This window comes from Anser cygnoides, chromosome 1 (assembly GCF_040182565.1).
Source record: "Anser cygnoides isolate HZ-2024a breed goose chromosome 1, Taihu_goose_T2T_genome, whole genome shotgun sequence".
Lineage (NCBI taxonomy): Eukaryota > Metazoa > Chordata > Aves > Anseriformes > Anatidae > Anser > Anser cygnoides.
Genome location: NC_089873.1, coordinates 62282785 through 62297068, shown reverse-complemented (window position 1 = coordinate 62297068; position 14284 = coordinate 62282785). Strand labels below are relative to the sequence as shown.

Here is a 14284-nt window from a genome sequence, read left to right as displayed (position 1 = left end):
CTAGGACCAATGCTTCTGGAATACCTTGCACAGACTCTTCTTATCCAGACAACAGTGGTACGACATACCCGGGTGAAAAGGGAAGCAGAGCACAGCGTGAGGGGGCTGAACTGCAAATTCCTACTCGTAGGACAGAGTGATATGAAGGATGAGAATTCCTTGGCCATAGACATGATGGCAATACTACATTGCAGTACTCTACCCAAAATAGTGCTGGATGCAGAATTTTCTATGCAAATCAATCCCAACTATATCAAGATAATAAGTCAAAAATAGAGATGAAGAACTAGCCAGTAAAGCCTCTAAATTTTTTTTTCCAGAATCTTCAGATTACAGAGGTCTCAGGGATCATCTACAATAATACTAAAATAAAAAAAATGATGCCTCAGAACTAATACAGCTGGCACCCCCTTAAAAACACTGGCATAGTTGCAGAGTTTCTCTTGTCACATTCAGACAAAGCAACTGCCTAAAGAGATGCAATTCTAGCTGCCAAGTATATCATCGTAATCTTGTCTGGATCATTTAATTGAGTTTTTGCCAGCTCTTGCCGGAAGGTTTTGGGAACAATGATCCCCTCCTTTCTTCGATAACACTGTCCTCCCTCTTTGAAAAGAAAAATCTCTCTCATTTCCATTCTGAGTGTTCCACCTTGAGAGGTTACAATTTGCTTTCCATAGCCATCTACACAGGTAGATATTCACAGCTTGAAAAAATGGCAAAACAATCATAAAGCAACAGGAGCGCAGCCATAAGCAAATTCAGTTTCAAGCCTGTATAAATACAAGAAAAACAAGTACTTTTGCCCAATGCTTCTGCAAAACAAAGCAGCATACACAGCTGTCTATGGATCTTTGACAATTGTGCATCGGGCTTCTCAACAATCCCTGCTCTGAAGCTGGAAACTTCCCAAAGATGAGGCTTGGGAGCCATTGCACTCCGTGAGAAAGGGAATGAAGAACAATGGGAAGAATTGCAGGACACTAGCATGGCTGACTTATCATGCAGCATGCTGGCTTGGGATTAGTAAACCGTAGTATCTGCAGAAAAAAAGCTGGGACCAAGGGGTCACAGTGGATACACAGACACTTTTCCTAAGAAACGGACAAAATTCTAAAAACAACAAACTTCCTCACCTCATCAGCTCTGCGGAGAAGTCCAGTTATGACCTGAAAAACATGGGAAAGTCTTAATCTTTGAGAATTTTATTTTGCAATTACAGTAAAAAGCTGTGAAATTCGTATACAAATTTATTCTTTGGAAAAGATTTAAGAAACAGCTTCTCTTTTGGAACATGCGACTGTTGCTTGCATGGGAAAGGATGCATGCTCAGTGTGCAAACATGATGGGAACAGCGGGGTTCTGAGTGCTTATGAGTATATGCTGGCACCACAACTGATGCCAGTGTAAATGCTTTAATGTTGAATAAACCCAGATAAATCCCTTCTGTATAAATGCAAGAACCGCAACTGGTCAGTGTGTGATTAAGAATAATAAATTCTAAGCTCAGGAGAAATTTGCAGATGTATTCCAACCACTTTCTCTTAAAGTCATTGTACTTCATTTAGCCATTGCCTTATGAAGCCAGTAGTTAGCATTCCTGGAAATGCTTTAACAAAAAACAACCTGCCTTGAAAGAGAGTACTCCCCAGTTATGCTGGCAGTTTGCTCCTGTCATTAATTGTCTTGACAACAGACATTTATTAAATGCATAACATGCTTTGGCATCACTCCCACTTAATTTTTAAATTATTTGATTCCCTCTCAACAAAACACACATTCATCCTGGGCAGTACAGATAGGCTAGTAATAAACTTTGAAAATTAAACCATTAGAGCTACATTACACAGAAAGGAAAAGTTGGAAACATTTCTCCTCAAATAATTTTCTCATTCTAGAATGAGAAAATGCCAAACATTCTTGTTCCCCACCCCATCTCCCATCATCACTTTTAGGCAAAAAAACAGCTATCAGAGTTTCCTTATTCCAAGAAGCTCAAAACACTGACTGAAAACATGGATGCTAAAATAGACAAATCTTCAGTAATAGATGTTGTGATGCTGTTGTCGCATTACACAGACTCAATCTTCTCACCCTCAGCTTGGCTATGATTCTCAACAAATAGGACAAAGCTCCTGTAGTACCTCTTGTACTGTGCCATCTCCTCCTGCAATAATGATCAAATCTGTGTTTTCCATCAGTTCCAGCAGCTTTTTTGCTTGCCCTTCATAATCAGTCTGAAGAAACAGAAATACAAACGTGAGAACTCAGGTGATTATTTCTAGGATTTCTCTTCTGTAGAAAAAAAAATCTATCCATTTGTTTAATAATTATTCTCATATAAGCACAAAGTACCGTATACTTCTTACATTACATTCACTGAAATTTCTTCACCTTATGAAACAAACCCCTTGCCTAGTACAATATAAAAAGTAAACACACATACACAAAGCCTAAAAGAATACCATAGTAACTCTCATTCGGTGGATCTAGATTATCCAGCAATAATCAAATTTCCAAATAGTTTTACATTTAAATAAAACCACAGGCAAACTACACTCTTGCAGAAAAAAGTACCATCACCTTTAGCAGCCAAGGTGCTGTATTTCTCCTGAAATACAGGATCAGCTACATGAAAGGCCGCTGCCCAACAGCAGGCTAGGAAGCTGCTGACAGCTGCTTCAGCAGTAAAGAATACACCGACTTTCTAAACCACCAGAACTGTTTTTTTTTTTTTTTTTTTTTTTTTTTTTTGCAAAATGAATGCTTTTTGCAAGGACGTTACAGTCCCAGTTACTGGCCTAGCCCTGTTTTGCTAACTTTTCAGATCTGAAGTTACAACGTGTCAGTTTTAATTCTTGCAAAACATTTTTTGGTCTTAGGCTAGGGCTATACATTTTCAATGAACAGAAAAGGGTATTAATAAAAGCAGCATTTTAACACCAAACAACAGCTTACAAAATTATCCCAAGACAGGAAGATAACTATTAGGGTACTTCACTGCCAAGACATAGTGACTACTAGACAATCCACATATCACAGCCTCAAAAATCTGCAAAAAGATCAGAATCCCTTCATGTTTACTTTTTGTTCTCTTTCCAAAGAAAACTTCTCTGCTAATTCAGACCATTACAGCTCAGTGTTCTGCTTTTGTGATGGGGATGTTGAATTATCTGGGGATACACTGAAAAAAAAATTAGTGGAAAAATAAAAGGTTATTTTTAATTAATTTGAAGAGTTCCACAGCACATCAAAGTTCCTCGCTTCTGAATTCTGCAAGTTCAGGCAAAACTGACAATTTCAACAGCGATGGGCATGCACCACTAGCCAGCACGCAAGTATTTAGAGATTTTCCCCTCAAACATGAATTATAGAAGGGCTGCTTTAGACAGTCAGACAAGTAGATGTGCTGCTTTAGCTGAAAATTAAAAAGTCCGTACAGAGTTTGTAAATTAACTGTGAATTAAAACGAAAAAGATTAAGTACTATTTTAAAATCTCAGTAATTATTTCCTCCTACCAGATGCCTATGGGACAACTAAGAATTTCAAGTATACCTAAAATTGAATTTCAGTTCTTCAAGAGCAGAAAGCAAAGCAGACAATATATCTACATTAACAGAACCTCTCAGTTCTTACCTTAACCACAGTTACATCCAAGCCAGATAAGTGCAAAATTGGAGCAGCATTCTTCTCAAAAAGGTTCCTGGCTTTACTAGTTAAAAACAAGGGAAAACTATTTCAATAATCTGGCAGTTAAAAAAAAAAAAAAGGAAGAAAAAAATGAATAACAACAAGAAATATAGTTAAAAACAGAGCATACAATCTACACAATCAGTCACCAGACCTGCCAGTCTGGAAAGATGAGATTTCATTTGTTTCAAATGTGTTATATTTCTAGAATCATATCTCAGATGTCAGCTTTTTTGTTACAGTTTTAATAAATGCAGAAGAGGTTATCTGGCTTTCTACAAAAATAATTTTAAAAATCAAAACAAGATCTCCAGAGAGAGATTTATTAGAAAAATTAATGACTTACAGAGCAGCAGGCTTTAATACAACAAAGAAAGTCCATTTGGATTTTCAGAAAGATTAAAAATATATATTTATTTACTTTTACATATCATTAAATAAGTCTGGAAGCAAAATTTGATCTGACCTTCTTTTGTTAAAGGACTCATGCATTTTATGCTTGTAACCGCCTAATAAAATAATTATTCATTAACTATATGTTACTTAGAAGTAGAAATATGAGACCAGAAGTCAGAGACTTTAATTTATTGACACTATGCATTTTTCAGTCATGGGTGTTTTGAATAAAAGCACGTAAGTTCAAGTCCTCCCATGTCAGATATATCATTTCCCTGATATCATTACTGAGATGCAACTGATAGCTTAGCTGATTAGCAGAAATAGACATACATCATATCCAAGATAACTGTTTTCCACTAATGAATATGCAAAAACAGCAGCTGACCTCTTCCAGGAGTCTTGCCCTCAGCTCATAATTAGCCTCCCAGTTTGTAGGCACATCCCTTTCAAGGACAGGTTCCTACAGAAGTAAGATCACTGCTGGCTAACTTCAACTCTTGAAGCAATCAAGGTCATCTCTTATTTCTATAGTTTTTGAGAAGGGAAATGTGCCACATACAAAGGTATGTGGAGGAATGACAAAGACCCAAACACAGGATAAAAGAAAATTTATATATATGTATATATATTTGAAAATAATTCTTTCAACTCAAGCATCTAATTCTGTTCTTCATTGTAATATTTTTGGTGATAGATATTTTGGCATAGTTACACAGCACCAGCTTGGCATCAGAGGGGGGCAAAAATGAGCTCAAAAATTTGGCCGGCTTTTATAGTGAATGGCAGATTAGAAAAACAGAATAAAGCGTAGGGGAGGGGAAATTTTACCCTTTGCAAGCTGCTGGGTTGAGGAACACTGTCGCTTTCTTCAGTGGCATACTGGAAGGAATCAGCTGGTTGCCAAAAACCTTAATAAGAAAAAAAGAGCACAGTTCGATTTCCCTTTTAAGCACATTAGTAAAGCAGTTCAAAATAATGCATCTCCCCAAATGTCAGTAGGCTTTCACTTTCAAGCCTCATGACAATCAAATGACTTCCATCTGCAGTCATTGTACAGGTCTCCTATTCAAATATCACTACGCTTAGCAACAGCTCACACCATTGTCATAAGAAATCTTTATCTCATTTTTACAGTTCAACCAATTTTTTCTTTTTTGGTCAAATTCTAGTTGTCTGGCATGGGAGATCCAGGGAGAACTATCCTTGACTCTAAGGTTATTTGATTTTCCCATGTAATTCTCATGCACCTGCTTGCCATCTTCTTCTTGCGGCTTCTTCCACTTCTGTCCTTCATTTCTCATTATCTCCTCTGCTTATTTTTGTATTATTTTTGTATTTTCTATGCTTAAGTTTTTGAAAATACAAAAGAAGATAATCACCAGAGAGTTTGCCCTCACCTATGTGCAAACCCAGTGTTTCCTCAGACACTTTTTCCTCCTCCTCTTTATAACAACCATTCAGTTCCTCTTCATCTTTTAATCCAGTTCCGAACAGATGCCTTGATTTTAAGCTCTTTGAGAGTTACTTCATGCAGCCTCTTGTGCCTTTTAGCCATTTGTACCTATGTCCACAGCTTTTCAGCACAGGAGAGGCACGAGAAGGCAAGGCTTCCACACATTACTTTCCACTCTGCAGACTTCTTTTAGCTCATCTAAAGGCATCCTCACTACCACACAAATCAAACTGGTTTGGGATACAAGGCTGACAACATTCAGCAGTACCAACCAGAAGCCCTGGAAATAAAGCAGGAACAAAAGGCTACTGTGCTGAACATGACACTGTCATCTGTCCCTACTTTCTTTTCCCTTTACTTTAAAGGTTAATCCCCTGGCAGGAATTTTTATATTGAAGAAGGCAGACACTGTGCACAAAACACTGTAGATTTTAGTGATCATTAGCTGTTTAAAGTTGAAATTACTTCCCCTTGCCAACTTCGCTCAGGAAGCCTCAGTTAGAAGTGTGCAGCTGGCTATGTCACTTAAAACATTCAAATTTCTTCTTCAAGAAAGAAGAAGGATAAGAGAAGTTGCTAAGAGTAAAGGAATGGTCAAAGAAAGGGAAATAAATCAACAGCTCCTTAGTTTTACCACAAAATTAGCTGGCAAAATGAACTATGTGTTTTATTGCATTTAGGGGAGAGAGGGGGGACAGGATTGGGAAAGACAGGAGACCTCTGGCACGTTACTGCTGTTAAAAACAATTAATTATTTACTTGGGGGAGCACGATGTGATGTATTTGCTTGCTCTAAACAACCTAAAAAGGCTTATAAAAAATTTAGGAGAACTGACATGATCATTTCTTTATATAATATACTTAGACATTTATGTTACATATGGGGGCACTTCTAAAGCAAATTCAGATTTTTAAGACAGGAAATAAAAAAATAATAATGCAACATTTTCAAAGTTTTGTGGGTTTTTTTGTTGTTGTTGTTTTTCTCCCAGAGCCCAATGTAAGGAAAGCCAACTTAAAGCCATTAAAAATTGTTATTAAATATATATGAAGCTATTATTTAGGAAAGGCAATGCCTTTTTCAATTCCTTGTTAAAGCAAAACTCCAGGTGTTGCGTTTCTGGATTCCTAGTATGAAACTTACTATTTTGCAATTATGAAAAACCCATTACAAAAAGGCTTTACGGCGTTTTATGAACACAAACAGAGAAACAATATTCCATCACGGAAAACCATTCCCGCTTCACAGACTGAATTTGTCACCTAAGCACGACCTGTCTCATACAGACCCAGAGTGCACTAACATCAATCAGAGAGGCCACGTCTGCAAAGCCCATAGCTGGCTGACACTGGTTTGTTTGGGAGAGGGAGGTGTAAAAGGTTTTCAGTTTGGTAAATGGGTTCTTCATTGGGGAACCCTTCTGTAATCATTTGCCACCCCAAGGTTGTCATTGCAAACTGGTATTTTAATTCGGACATGCACTGTGGAGTTTTTGCAGGAAGTACTGCTACAGGGGATGCTTTGGCAGCAAGGCAGGTTATCAGCAATTTGGTATTGTTCTAGGCTTAAGAACTCAAACAACTTACATAAAAATAATAGGGGGCCCCTCCCACTTCACTCAGACCAAGCTTTTTCTTGAGTGAGCCTGCCTCTATTTTTCTCAGCACTTATACAGCGCTGTAAACACAAGTAGCATTTTTCAAACAATTACAGATTGTTGCTATTCCAAAGATTAAACCAGACATTTAATGCCTTGCTACTGTATTGCTGTGCGTTTTCAAGCTGTATTTGGCACTAACACATCAGTGAGAACAGAAATTACAGCATGAACTTTCTGGTTCATTCCTTTCTAACGCAGGAGTCTTCTGCAGGATATCTTCCCAAGCTTTACCCCCCTGCAATTGTAGGAAGCTCTATTTAATTTATAAGAATAAGCTTCAAATACTCAAGTATTAACTGCTATTTCTGGGAAAAAAAAAAAAAAGCTATTGCTTTGATATCTGTGCAGTGAAAATGAATACAGAAAGCATAAAAATGAAGAACAGGTTCTTTGAGTTGGTATAGTCAAATACTGTACGTATTCAACTCTGAAGGTATCATTTTTGAAAGCAATATTTTCTTTTTTTTTAGTTATTATATTTTTAACTATAAAATTATTATATTTTTTTCCTCATTCTTCCATGAGACTTGAGCTCCCTTACATCTATTTTGGCAAAAAATTCCACAGTCCAGATCAAGTTGCCGTGAACATCTTTCCTTCAACATCTGGCAGATAAAAACTGGGATTACGCAGGTGCACCGCTGCTATAAAGCAGGGTAACCTCAAGCAAAGATCTTTAATGAGAAAAATAATGTTCAGCATTCTTCTCAGGCTCCAGTACGTAGCAATGGGAGCAGTATCACGCCCTGCAAAATCTCTAACATCTGGCATGGAGAAGTGGGTTTAAAATTAAATTTGTTTGAAAGAGGTAGAAAGACTCTTAAAATCCTGCACGACACCACCGAGGCAACCAGAGCTATCGGCACAGCGTCCTCGATGAAGGCGCTTGGGGATGAACAGAGAAGGGTGAAGTCTGCCCAGCGGAGCGCTAACTGAAGCGGTTTGCCCTGCCCCTGCCCCGACAACACGCCTCGTGGTGGATCTCAGATTGCAGTCTCCTGTCTCGTCTTCTTTCTACCAGAAAATTTCAGGCCCAGAGGAATGCAGTCAGCAGAAAGAGAGGCCTGTGTAGCTGGAGCAGTCACTGGGGTGTACCCCAGCGATAGCACCCCAGCTTCGGGCTGGAGGCCGGCCGCCCTTCGGTGCCTGAGCAGCAGGACGCAGATGGCAGCATTGTAAGGCTCGTCACGGAGAGAGGGCCTGCTGGGAGAAGCCCAGGAGCCCTGCACGGCCAAGATAAGAAGGGATTTTAATCTAATTTTATCACTTTAGATGGTATTACCTCGGCTTCTTGGCACGCAGCTCTTCGTAGCAGGTTATCGCTGTTAGGTAAGACAGAACGGAGAGTGGACATTAGGTTGAGTAAGTTTAAAACAATTTGCTCATTTTCACGATATAGGTCTGTACCCTTTTTACACATGCTTTAACAGCTCTAAAATAAAAAATACAGGTTCTTTAAGGCCTATTTAACACACGTTTAAGGATAAAATGCCCTTGTAAACACACATGCATAATTTTTATTTTTTTAACATGTACACGCAAACACACAGTGTTTTCGATAGTAAATCAAAGCAGGAAACAAAGAGAAGGATGGCAAGTGTGCTGAGATTACAAAAGCCACGAGACACTGTACAGCTGTGATTTAATTTTAAATTGCTACATAACTGTACAACTGTACTCCAGATCTAAGGGGTTTTTTTAATGCTAATATTACCTGTTTTTTACACCAAAGGTACTTCCCACTCTGACAGTACAGAAGAGCGTTAGAGTAGACTTAAGCGTAACTTACACGGACTTAAATCTGTGTGCCTTACAACTGCGAACTCCCCCATCCATCGGACTGTAAGCTGGACATGTTAATGCAGCACATACCACCCAGCCAGGTCTGCGCATGGACTAAAGCTACAACTCAAAGAGGTGAAAATCACTCACCTCACCTCAGTGAGATTTAAAAATAAAAAAGAAAGTGTTGGTATTAGACATGCCACTGACGGTCATGTCAGAAAGAGATTCCAGGCTAATCCTTGTGCTTGTCATTGGTGACGGACAGCATTAGCACGGCAGCGGGCAGCCACACCAGAGACTGAGCTACTGAGTGCAGAACACAACTCAGTTCTTCTCCAGACCCAAAAATGCCCTTTTGGGACTCCCGGACAAAAATAAGAGTCCTGTTCTGCAGCACCCGGTCTCACCTGTCCTACAGACGCCAGACACTTCCCGCTCCTTGCTAAAACCAAAAAACTCCATCAGTTTTCCCTTGGCAGTATCTGGCAAGACAGTACAGCCTTGCCTCAAAAATCTCCAATACAAAAAATCAATACCAGTTATAGTCAGCGTAACGCATGCCAAAATTAACATATTAGACCCACTAAAGGGACTCAAGGCCAGCCATGAAAAGCAATCGACTGGGAAAGCAGCACACTCCCATCCCAAACTGTGGCTCATTGGGCCAAATTCTGCAGCTGAAATGGCAGAAGAGAAGGCAAAGCCTTGGCCAGAACAATGGACCCAATGAAGTGGGATCTGTCCCATTCCACAAGCCTAGACTATTCATCTGTCACTGGAGCCATATAAATCACTGCTTCTGACATCACCAAAAGATGCTGCAGTGCCCTGAAAGGAGAAGTCGGGCGACTTTAGGTGAGATACTGAATTCTGAGAACATAACTGTGAAGCAAAAAAAGACAGATTTATTCTTAGTCAAAGTAAAAAGACTAAGGGAGAACTCACGCATGGAAAAAGAAAACATGTAAATAATACCCCATCAAGATAACAAGTAACTGGAATGTCTAAAAAAATTTCCTTGGAGGCACAACAATGCTTTTAACTGCCACGTTATCTCCTTAAGACCAAAGCAGTAAGCCATTTGTATTAACTACCTGAAATATTACTTAGAGGAGCAGCAGGCCTGTGTTTGATTGCGCTAATCTAACGAAAGAGCACCAGACCTAACGAAAGAGCACCAGTTAAAATAACTCTCTCTGCACAGGTTTGTGTACGGAGCTAAACCCGAGTGCTGCAGCTAATTCCCATTCGATCAGGACAGCACCGGGGGCTGCGTCCATGCTGCCCTGCTGATTACAAGCCCTCACACACAGACTTTTCCCCCACCCGTGATTATGTATGGCTAGAGGAAATACAAAGCAATTGCAATGTCAATATATAAAGCTGAAATATTATGGGGTACCAAGAAAACCCCACTACCAAACGATGGCTGCAGAGCTGATCCATTTGCGAACTGCAGTCCTGACCTCATTAACAAATTCTAGTCAAGTCTGTGTCATCTGATTGCTGCACATCGCTGCTGCTTTGCTCAGAAATCAAGCTGGGTCACATCACCAGCCAGTCTGTTTCCTGGTGCCTGCAACCTTATAATGCCTGCAGCGTTGATGATCTTTAAAATCGAGTCCAGCATAACTTTCAAAAGCACTCGAAAGATACTGCGTTGTCTGTCCCAACCTGCAAATACCCCCAAAATAATGATCAAGAAGCTGTGAGAGGCCTGCAGCCACAGCGAGTGGCTTGGGACAACCAGCTCCCCTGGAAGCGACTGTACCATGAGCGCCTAAAGCAGCTTGGATGCGAGATCCCCTTTCAGGCAGGGTTACCAGCATTAAATCTAAGACTCTGAAGTATGTTCAGCCAACAAGAAGCATAAAAGCACTCTGTTTGACCAAAGCTGTGCGCACAGGACCAGTCTCCAGAGCTACCACAGAACTCCTTCCAGAGTTTATCTTCACAGAGAGCATTTTGGCTGCTTCCAACACAACAAGACCACAGCATCCTCTGCTTGGTATCAGCCTTTACTTCCAGCTTGGCTTTGGAAGAACATGAAAGACAAACCTACGTTTGAATCAGCTTTACCCACGAATTAGAATTTATGCCCCACGTTTTTTGATGAAGTTTTGATGAAATAAAGTGGGCCGCTGAGGAAGAGATATGCAGGAAGGTGACCAAGTGAGTTATCACTTGGCAAACACTCAGAGACTAACGCTCAAATTACAGATAAGAATAAGACTCAGATTGCTGGCAAGCAGTCAAAGGCCCAGATGCTTTGCCAGCACTTTCTATGGAGAAAGTCAATACTTCAATGCATACAGAGCTCAGCTGAGTATCTGAGGGGTCCACTGCCTCAGTGCAATGCAGAAGTCCCCGTCCTGACCGGCATGATCACTTACCCAGTGGTACCACTGCAATGCTCTGGCCAAACTGGACAACCAGTTAAGCTGAGATTAAACTCCTGCTGGCCTGCCGTCACTGGTGACTCACTGCACCACCTGGACACACAGCGAGCAGCAACAGCCCTCCTTAGGAGAGCAGATCCAGGGCAGGAACCGGGAAGTGAGAGGGGATTCCAAATCCAGTGGAAGCTTTAAAATAATCAAATGGTATCTTTTCTTGCTGTTTTATTCATCAGTAAGGAACCATCTCAAGAAAAGACAAAATACAGAATACAATTCAAAAGGTTTTTAATTTTATACTGTGACTCCTTACACTAATGAATTCACTGAGCATCAGCAGCTACCACACAGAAACACAGCCAGAATTGTTATGTGCCCTCTTTCCATCCTAAGTAAGAGACAAAAAAAAAAAAAAAGCAAGTTGCTTACTTCTCTGCAATTAATCTCATCTATGTTAAACAGAAGTACAGCACTGCATATGAGCACATATCTGACAATCTGCACACCCTCTAGGGTTGGATCTGGTGTACCTGTCGTATGATATGCTGTTGGTTAAAATGAAGTTAACACACACATTTATGTAATCCAAAGAAATTAAAGGGAAACAACCTCACATGTGACAACACTGAGTTCCTGTCTTTCTTCTTCAATATTCCAAGGGTATTTGCTATCTCAAATGCAAGACAACAGATTTTACAAGTATATTCCTTTATGAGAACCAAAGGAATTTTAAGGCTCACCAAGGTTTTATAAGAATAGCAAGAGGGTTTTAATTAAAAGTAGTTCAACCAGACATTATGTCTATCACTCTACATCTGAAAAGCCTTTGCCACCTCCTGACTGATGTCTCTTTTGAAGAGGTGCTCTCCATTGCATTACGTATCTAGAGTGGCTGAATCACAAATGGTGAAGGGGAAACCAGCACAAAGCTTCCTCTGTACTCTTCCGGTTCATTTAAAAAGCCCTGACTTTTAAACCAGTCGGCGTTTGCACAAACACCTCCAGAGATGAAAGGCTAACACACTGATCCGAAACTAAATGCTGCATGAAGAAAGTAAGACTGGGCTACGAAGCTCCTTGGCCCTTACAGTTACTGTCACCGACAACCTTCAGTCTCACTCGGTGAGGAATCCTTTCACTCCAGTGCCCCTCTCTCCTGTACAGCCTACATAGCACAAGGGCATCCACATCAGACCCCTGGTGCAGCCTGCTGGAAGGAGACAACCAGCTCCATTTCCCCACAGGGGAGATACACACAGGTCAAGTCTGGAGAAGGCAACATTATTCTCGTCCCTGTCTGCCCGTGTAGCATCCTATAAAGTCTTAAGCCAGTACCCCAGAGCTCTTCTGTCCCTACAGGCATGCAGAGACTGACTACGGAAGAGTATCCATTTATTTGCAGAACAGATTGTTACTTGCAATGGCTCCACTTAAGGCAGACATCATAGCCTCTGCATCCAAAAGAAGAATGAACCTTGAGAAGTCAGAAAAGCAAATTATCTTCTCCTTGCCAGAGAAATAACTTAGAAATTCCATGAGAATGGAAAAGCCAAGAAGAAGGATGCAGGAGGGGAAAAAACTTTCTTCAGCTGCAAATAAATGAGCAAGACCTCAGACAGCTAATTCCAGGAAGTCAGAGGCTAATCTGAACTGATGCTGTGCTAAAGCAAGCCCCTTCGTCAGAAAACCTGGTGATGCCAGAAACTGAAGCATAAGACTTCGCTAAACCTTTAATCTCTTCTAAAAGGGCAAATATAAGTCTAGCAAAGTACGCCTGATGCATAGTAATTTGGCCTCATATGTCGACAGCAGCAAGCCTCACGGCCAGCGCAGCCCACGTGCGGCTCCCTCACTGACCTCTCCAAGCGCTGCCTGCAGCAGGTTCTGCACGGGGTGACGGCACCTCACACGCTCCCCAGCGCACCTGGTACATAAGCAATGACACTGGGGATGACTGAATGTATCAAAAAAAAACCCACAAAATCCATTTGGAGGCAAAACAGAAGGTGCAGAGAGGGACCCTGGCCTATCCCTGCTGTCCAGCAGCCACAAGATAAGGCCTTTGCTGGGCACATGGTAGCAGGGAAGAGCTGCTGAGATAACCTCAAACTTTTACACTCTTGCCACCAGGCTTGTTTGTCTCTCCTTCTTCTATTCTCTGGTTAAAATAAACCTCCACAGAGAACAAGAAATGGCTAAACAGTTGTTACTTTTTCCCAAACTACTTAACTCTCCAAAAGCACTCTTTTACAGCTGTGCTGCACTCTGCATCAAAGTCACACAGAGCTGTTTGCCATCACAGGATTTCCTACCTTGCATTTCCTATGTGCAGTAAGGAAATGGTGTGTGTTTTCCCTTGCAGATAAAAAGGGAAGATCGAAGAACAGGATGATTTTTCCCCCACTACATCACCTGGGTTAAAGCACTGTGCCTATATTCGGTGTAAAAAACCTCTGAGTGCTGAAATGTAGATACCAGCAGTTCCCTTAGTCTTTTGCCTCTCATGTTTTTCTCTTTATTCACCTTTGGTTCTGACAGCACATCACCTACGCTGTGATCACTTTCTCTGTGATCCTAAGCTGTTTTCACAGGTACTGCGAGAGAACCGCGCCGGGAGTGAACACAGCCAAACCCCACGGCGTACAGGCACACGAATTCACAGAAACAGGCATAAAGGGGAGGCTGGTTGTGCCTGACGCTGCTCCTAGGCCCCCTCAGGTGCCCACTCCCCATGTGCACAAGGAGCAGATTTAGCCTTTTTCCTAGTGCTCTGTCTCAGTAGCTCTCTCCAGCACCCAGGGCAGCCGCGCTGGCATCCATGGCAAGAGGAGTCCAGGGGAGAGGCCACGCAGCGTACCTGGGGTGGGCACGGGACCCTCTGCCCCAACAGCCAGCCCCT

The 14284-nt window shown here is 41.2% G+C and overlaps 1 protein-coding gene across 1 annotated transcript in view; it reads right to left on the bottom strand.

Moving 5' to 3' along the window:
- The window catches only part of AGK (acylglycerol kinase), a 31467-nt gene that overhangs the window by 16459 nt on the left and 724 nt on the right, over positions 1–14284 (bottom strand). The window contains exons 2-6 of the mRNA XM_048058513.2: positions 8487–8526; positions 4919–4998; positions 3638–3713; positions 2145–2237; positions 1137–1169 (exon numbers count right to left, since the gene is read on the bottom strand). Of these exons, the coding sequence (XP_047914470.1) occupies positions 1137–1169; positions 2145–2237; positions 3638–3713; positions 4919–4998; positions 8487–8526 (322 nt within the window). The remainder of the gene's footprint in view (positions 1–1136; positions 1170–2144; positions 2238–3637; positions 3714–4918; positions 4999–8486; positions 8527–14284) is intronic.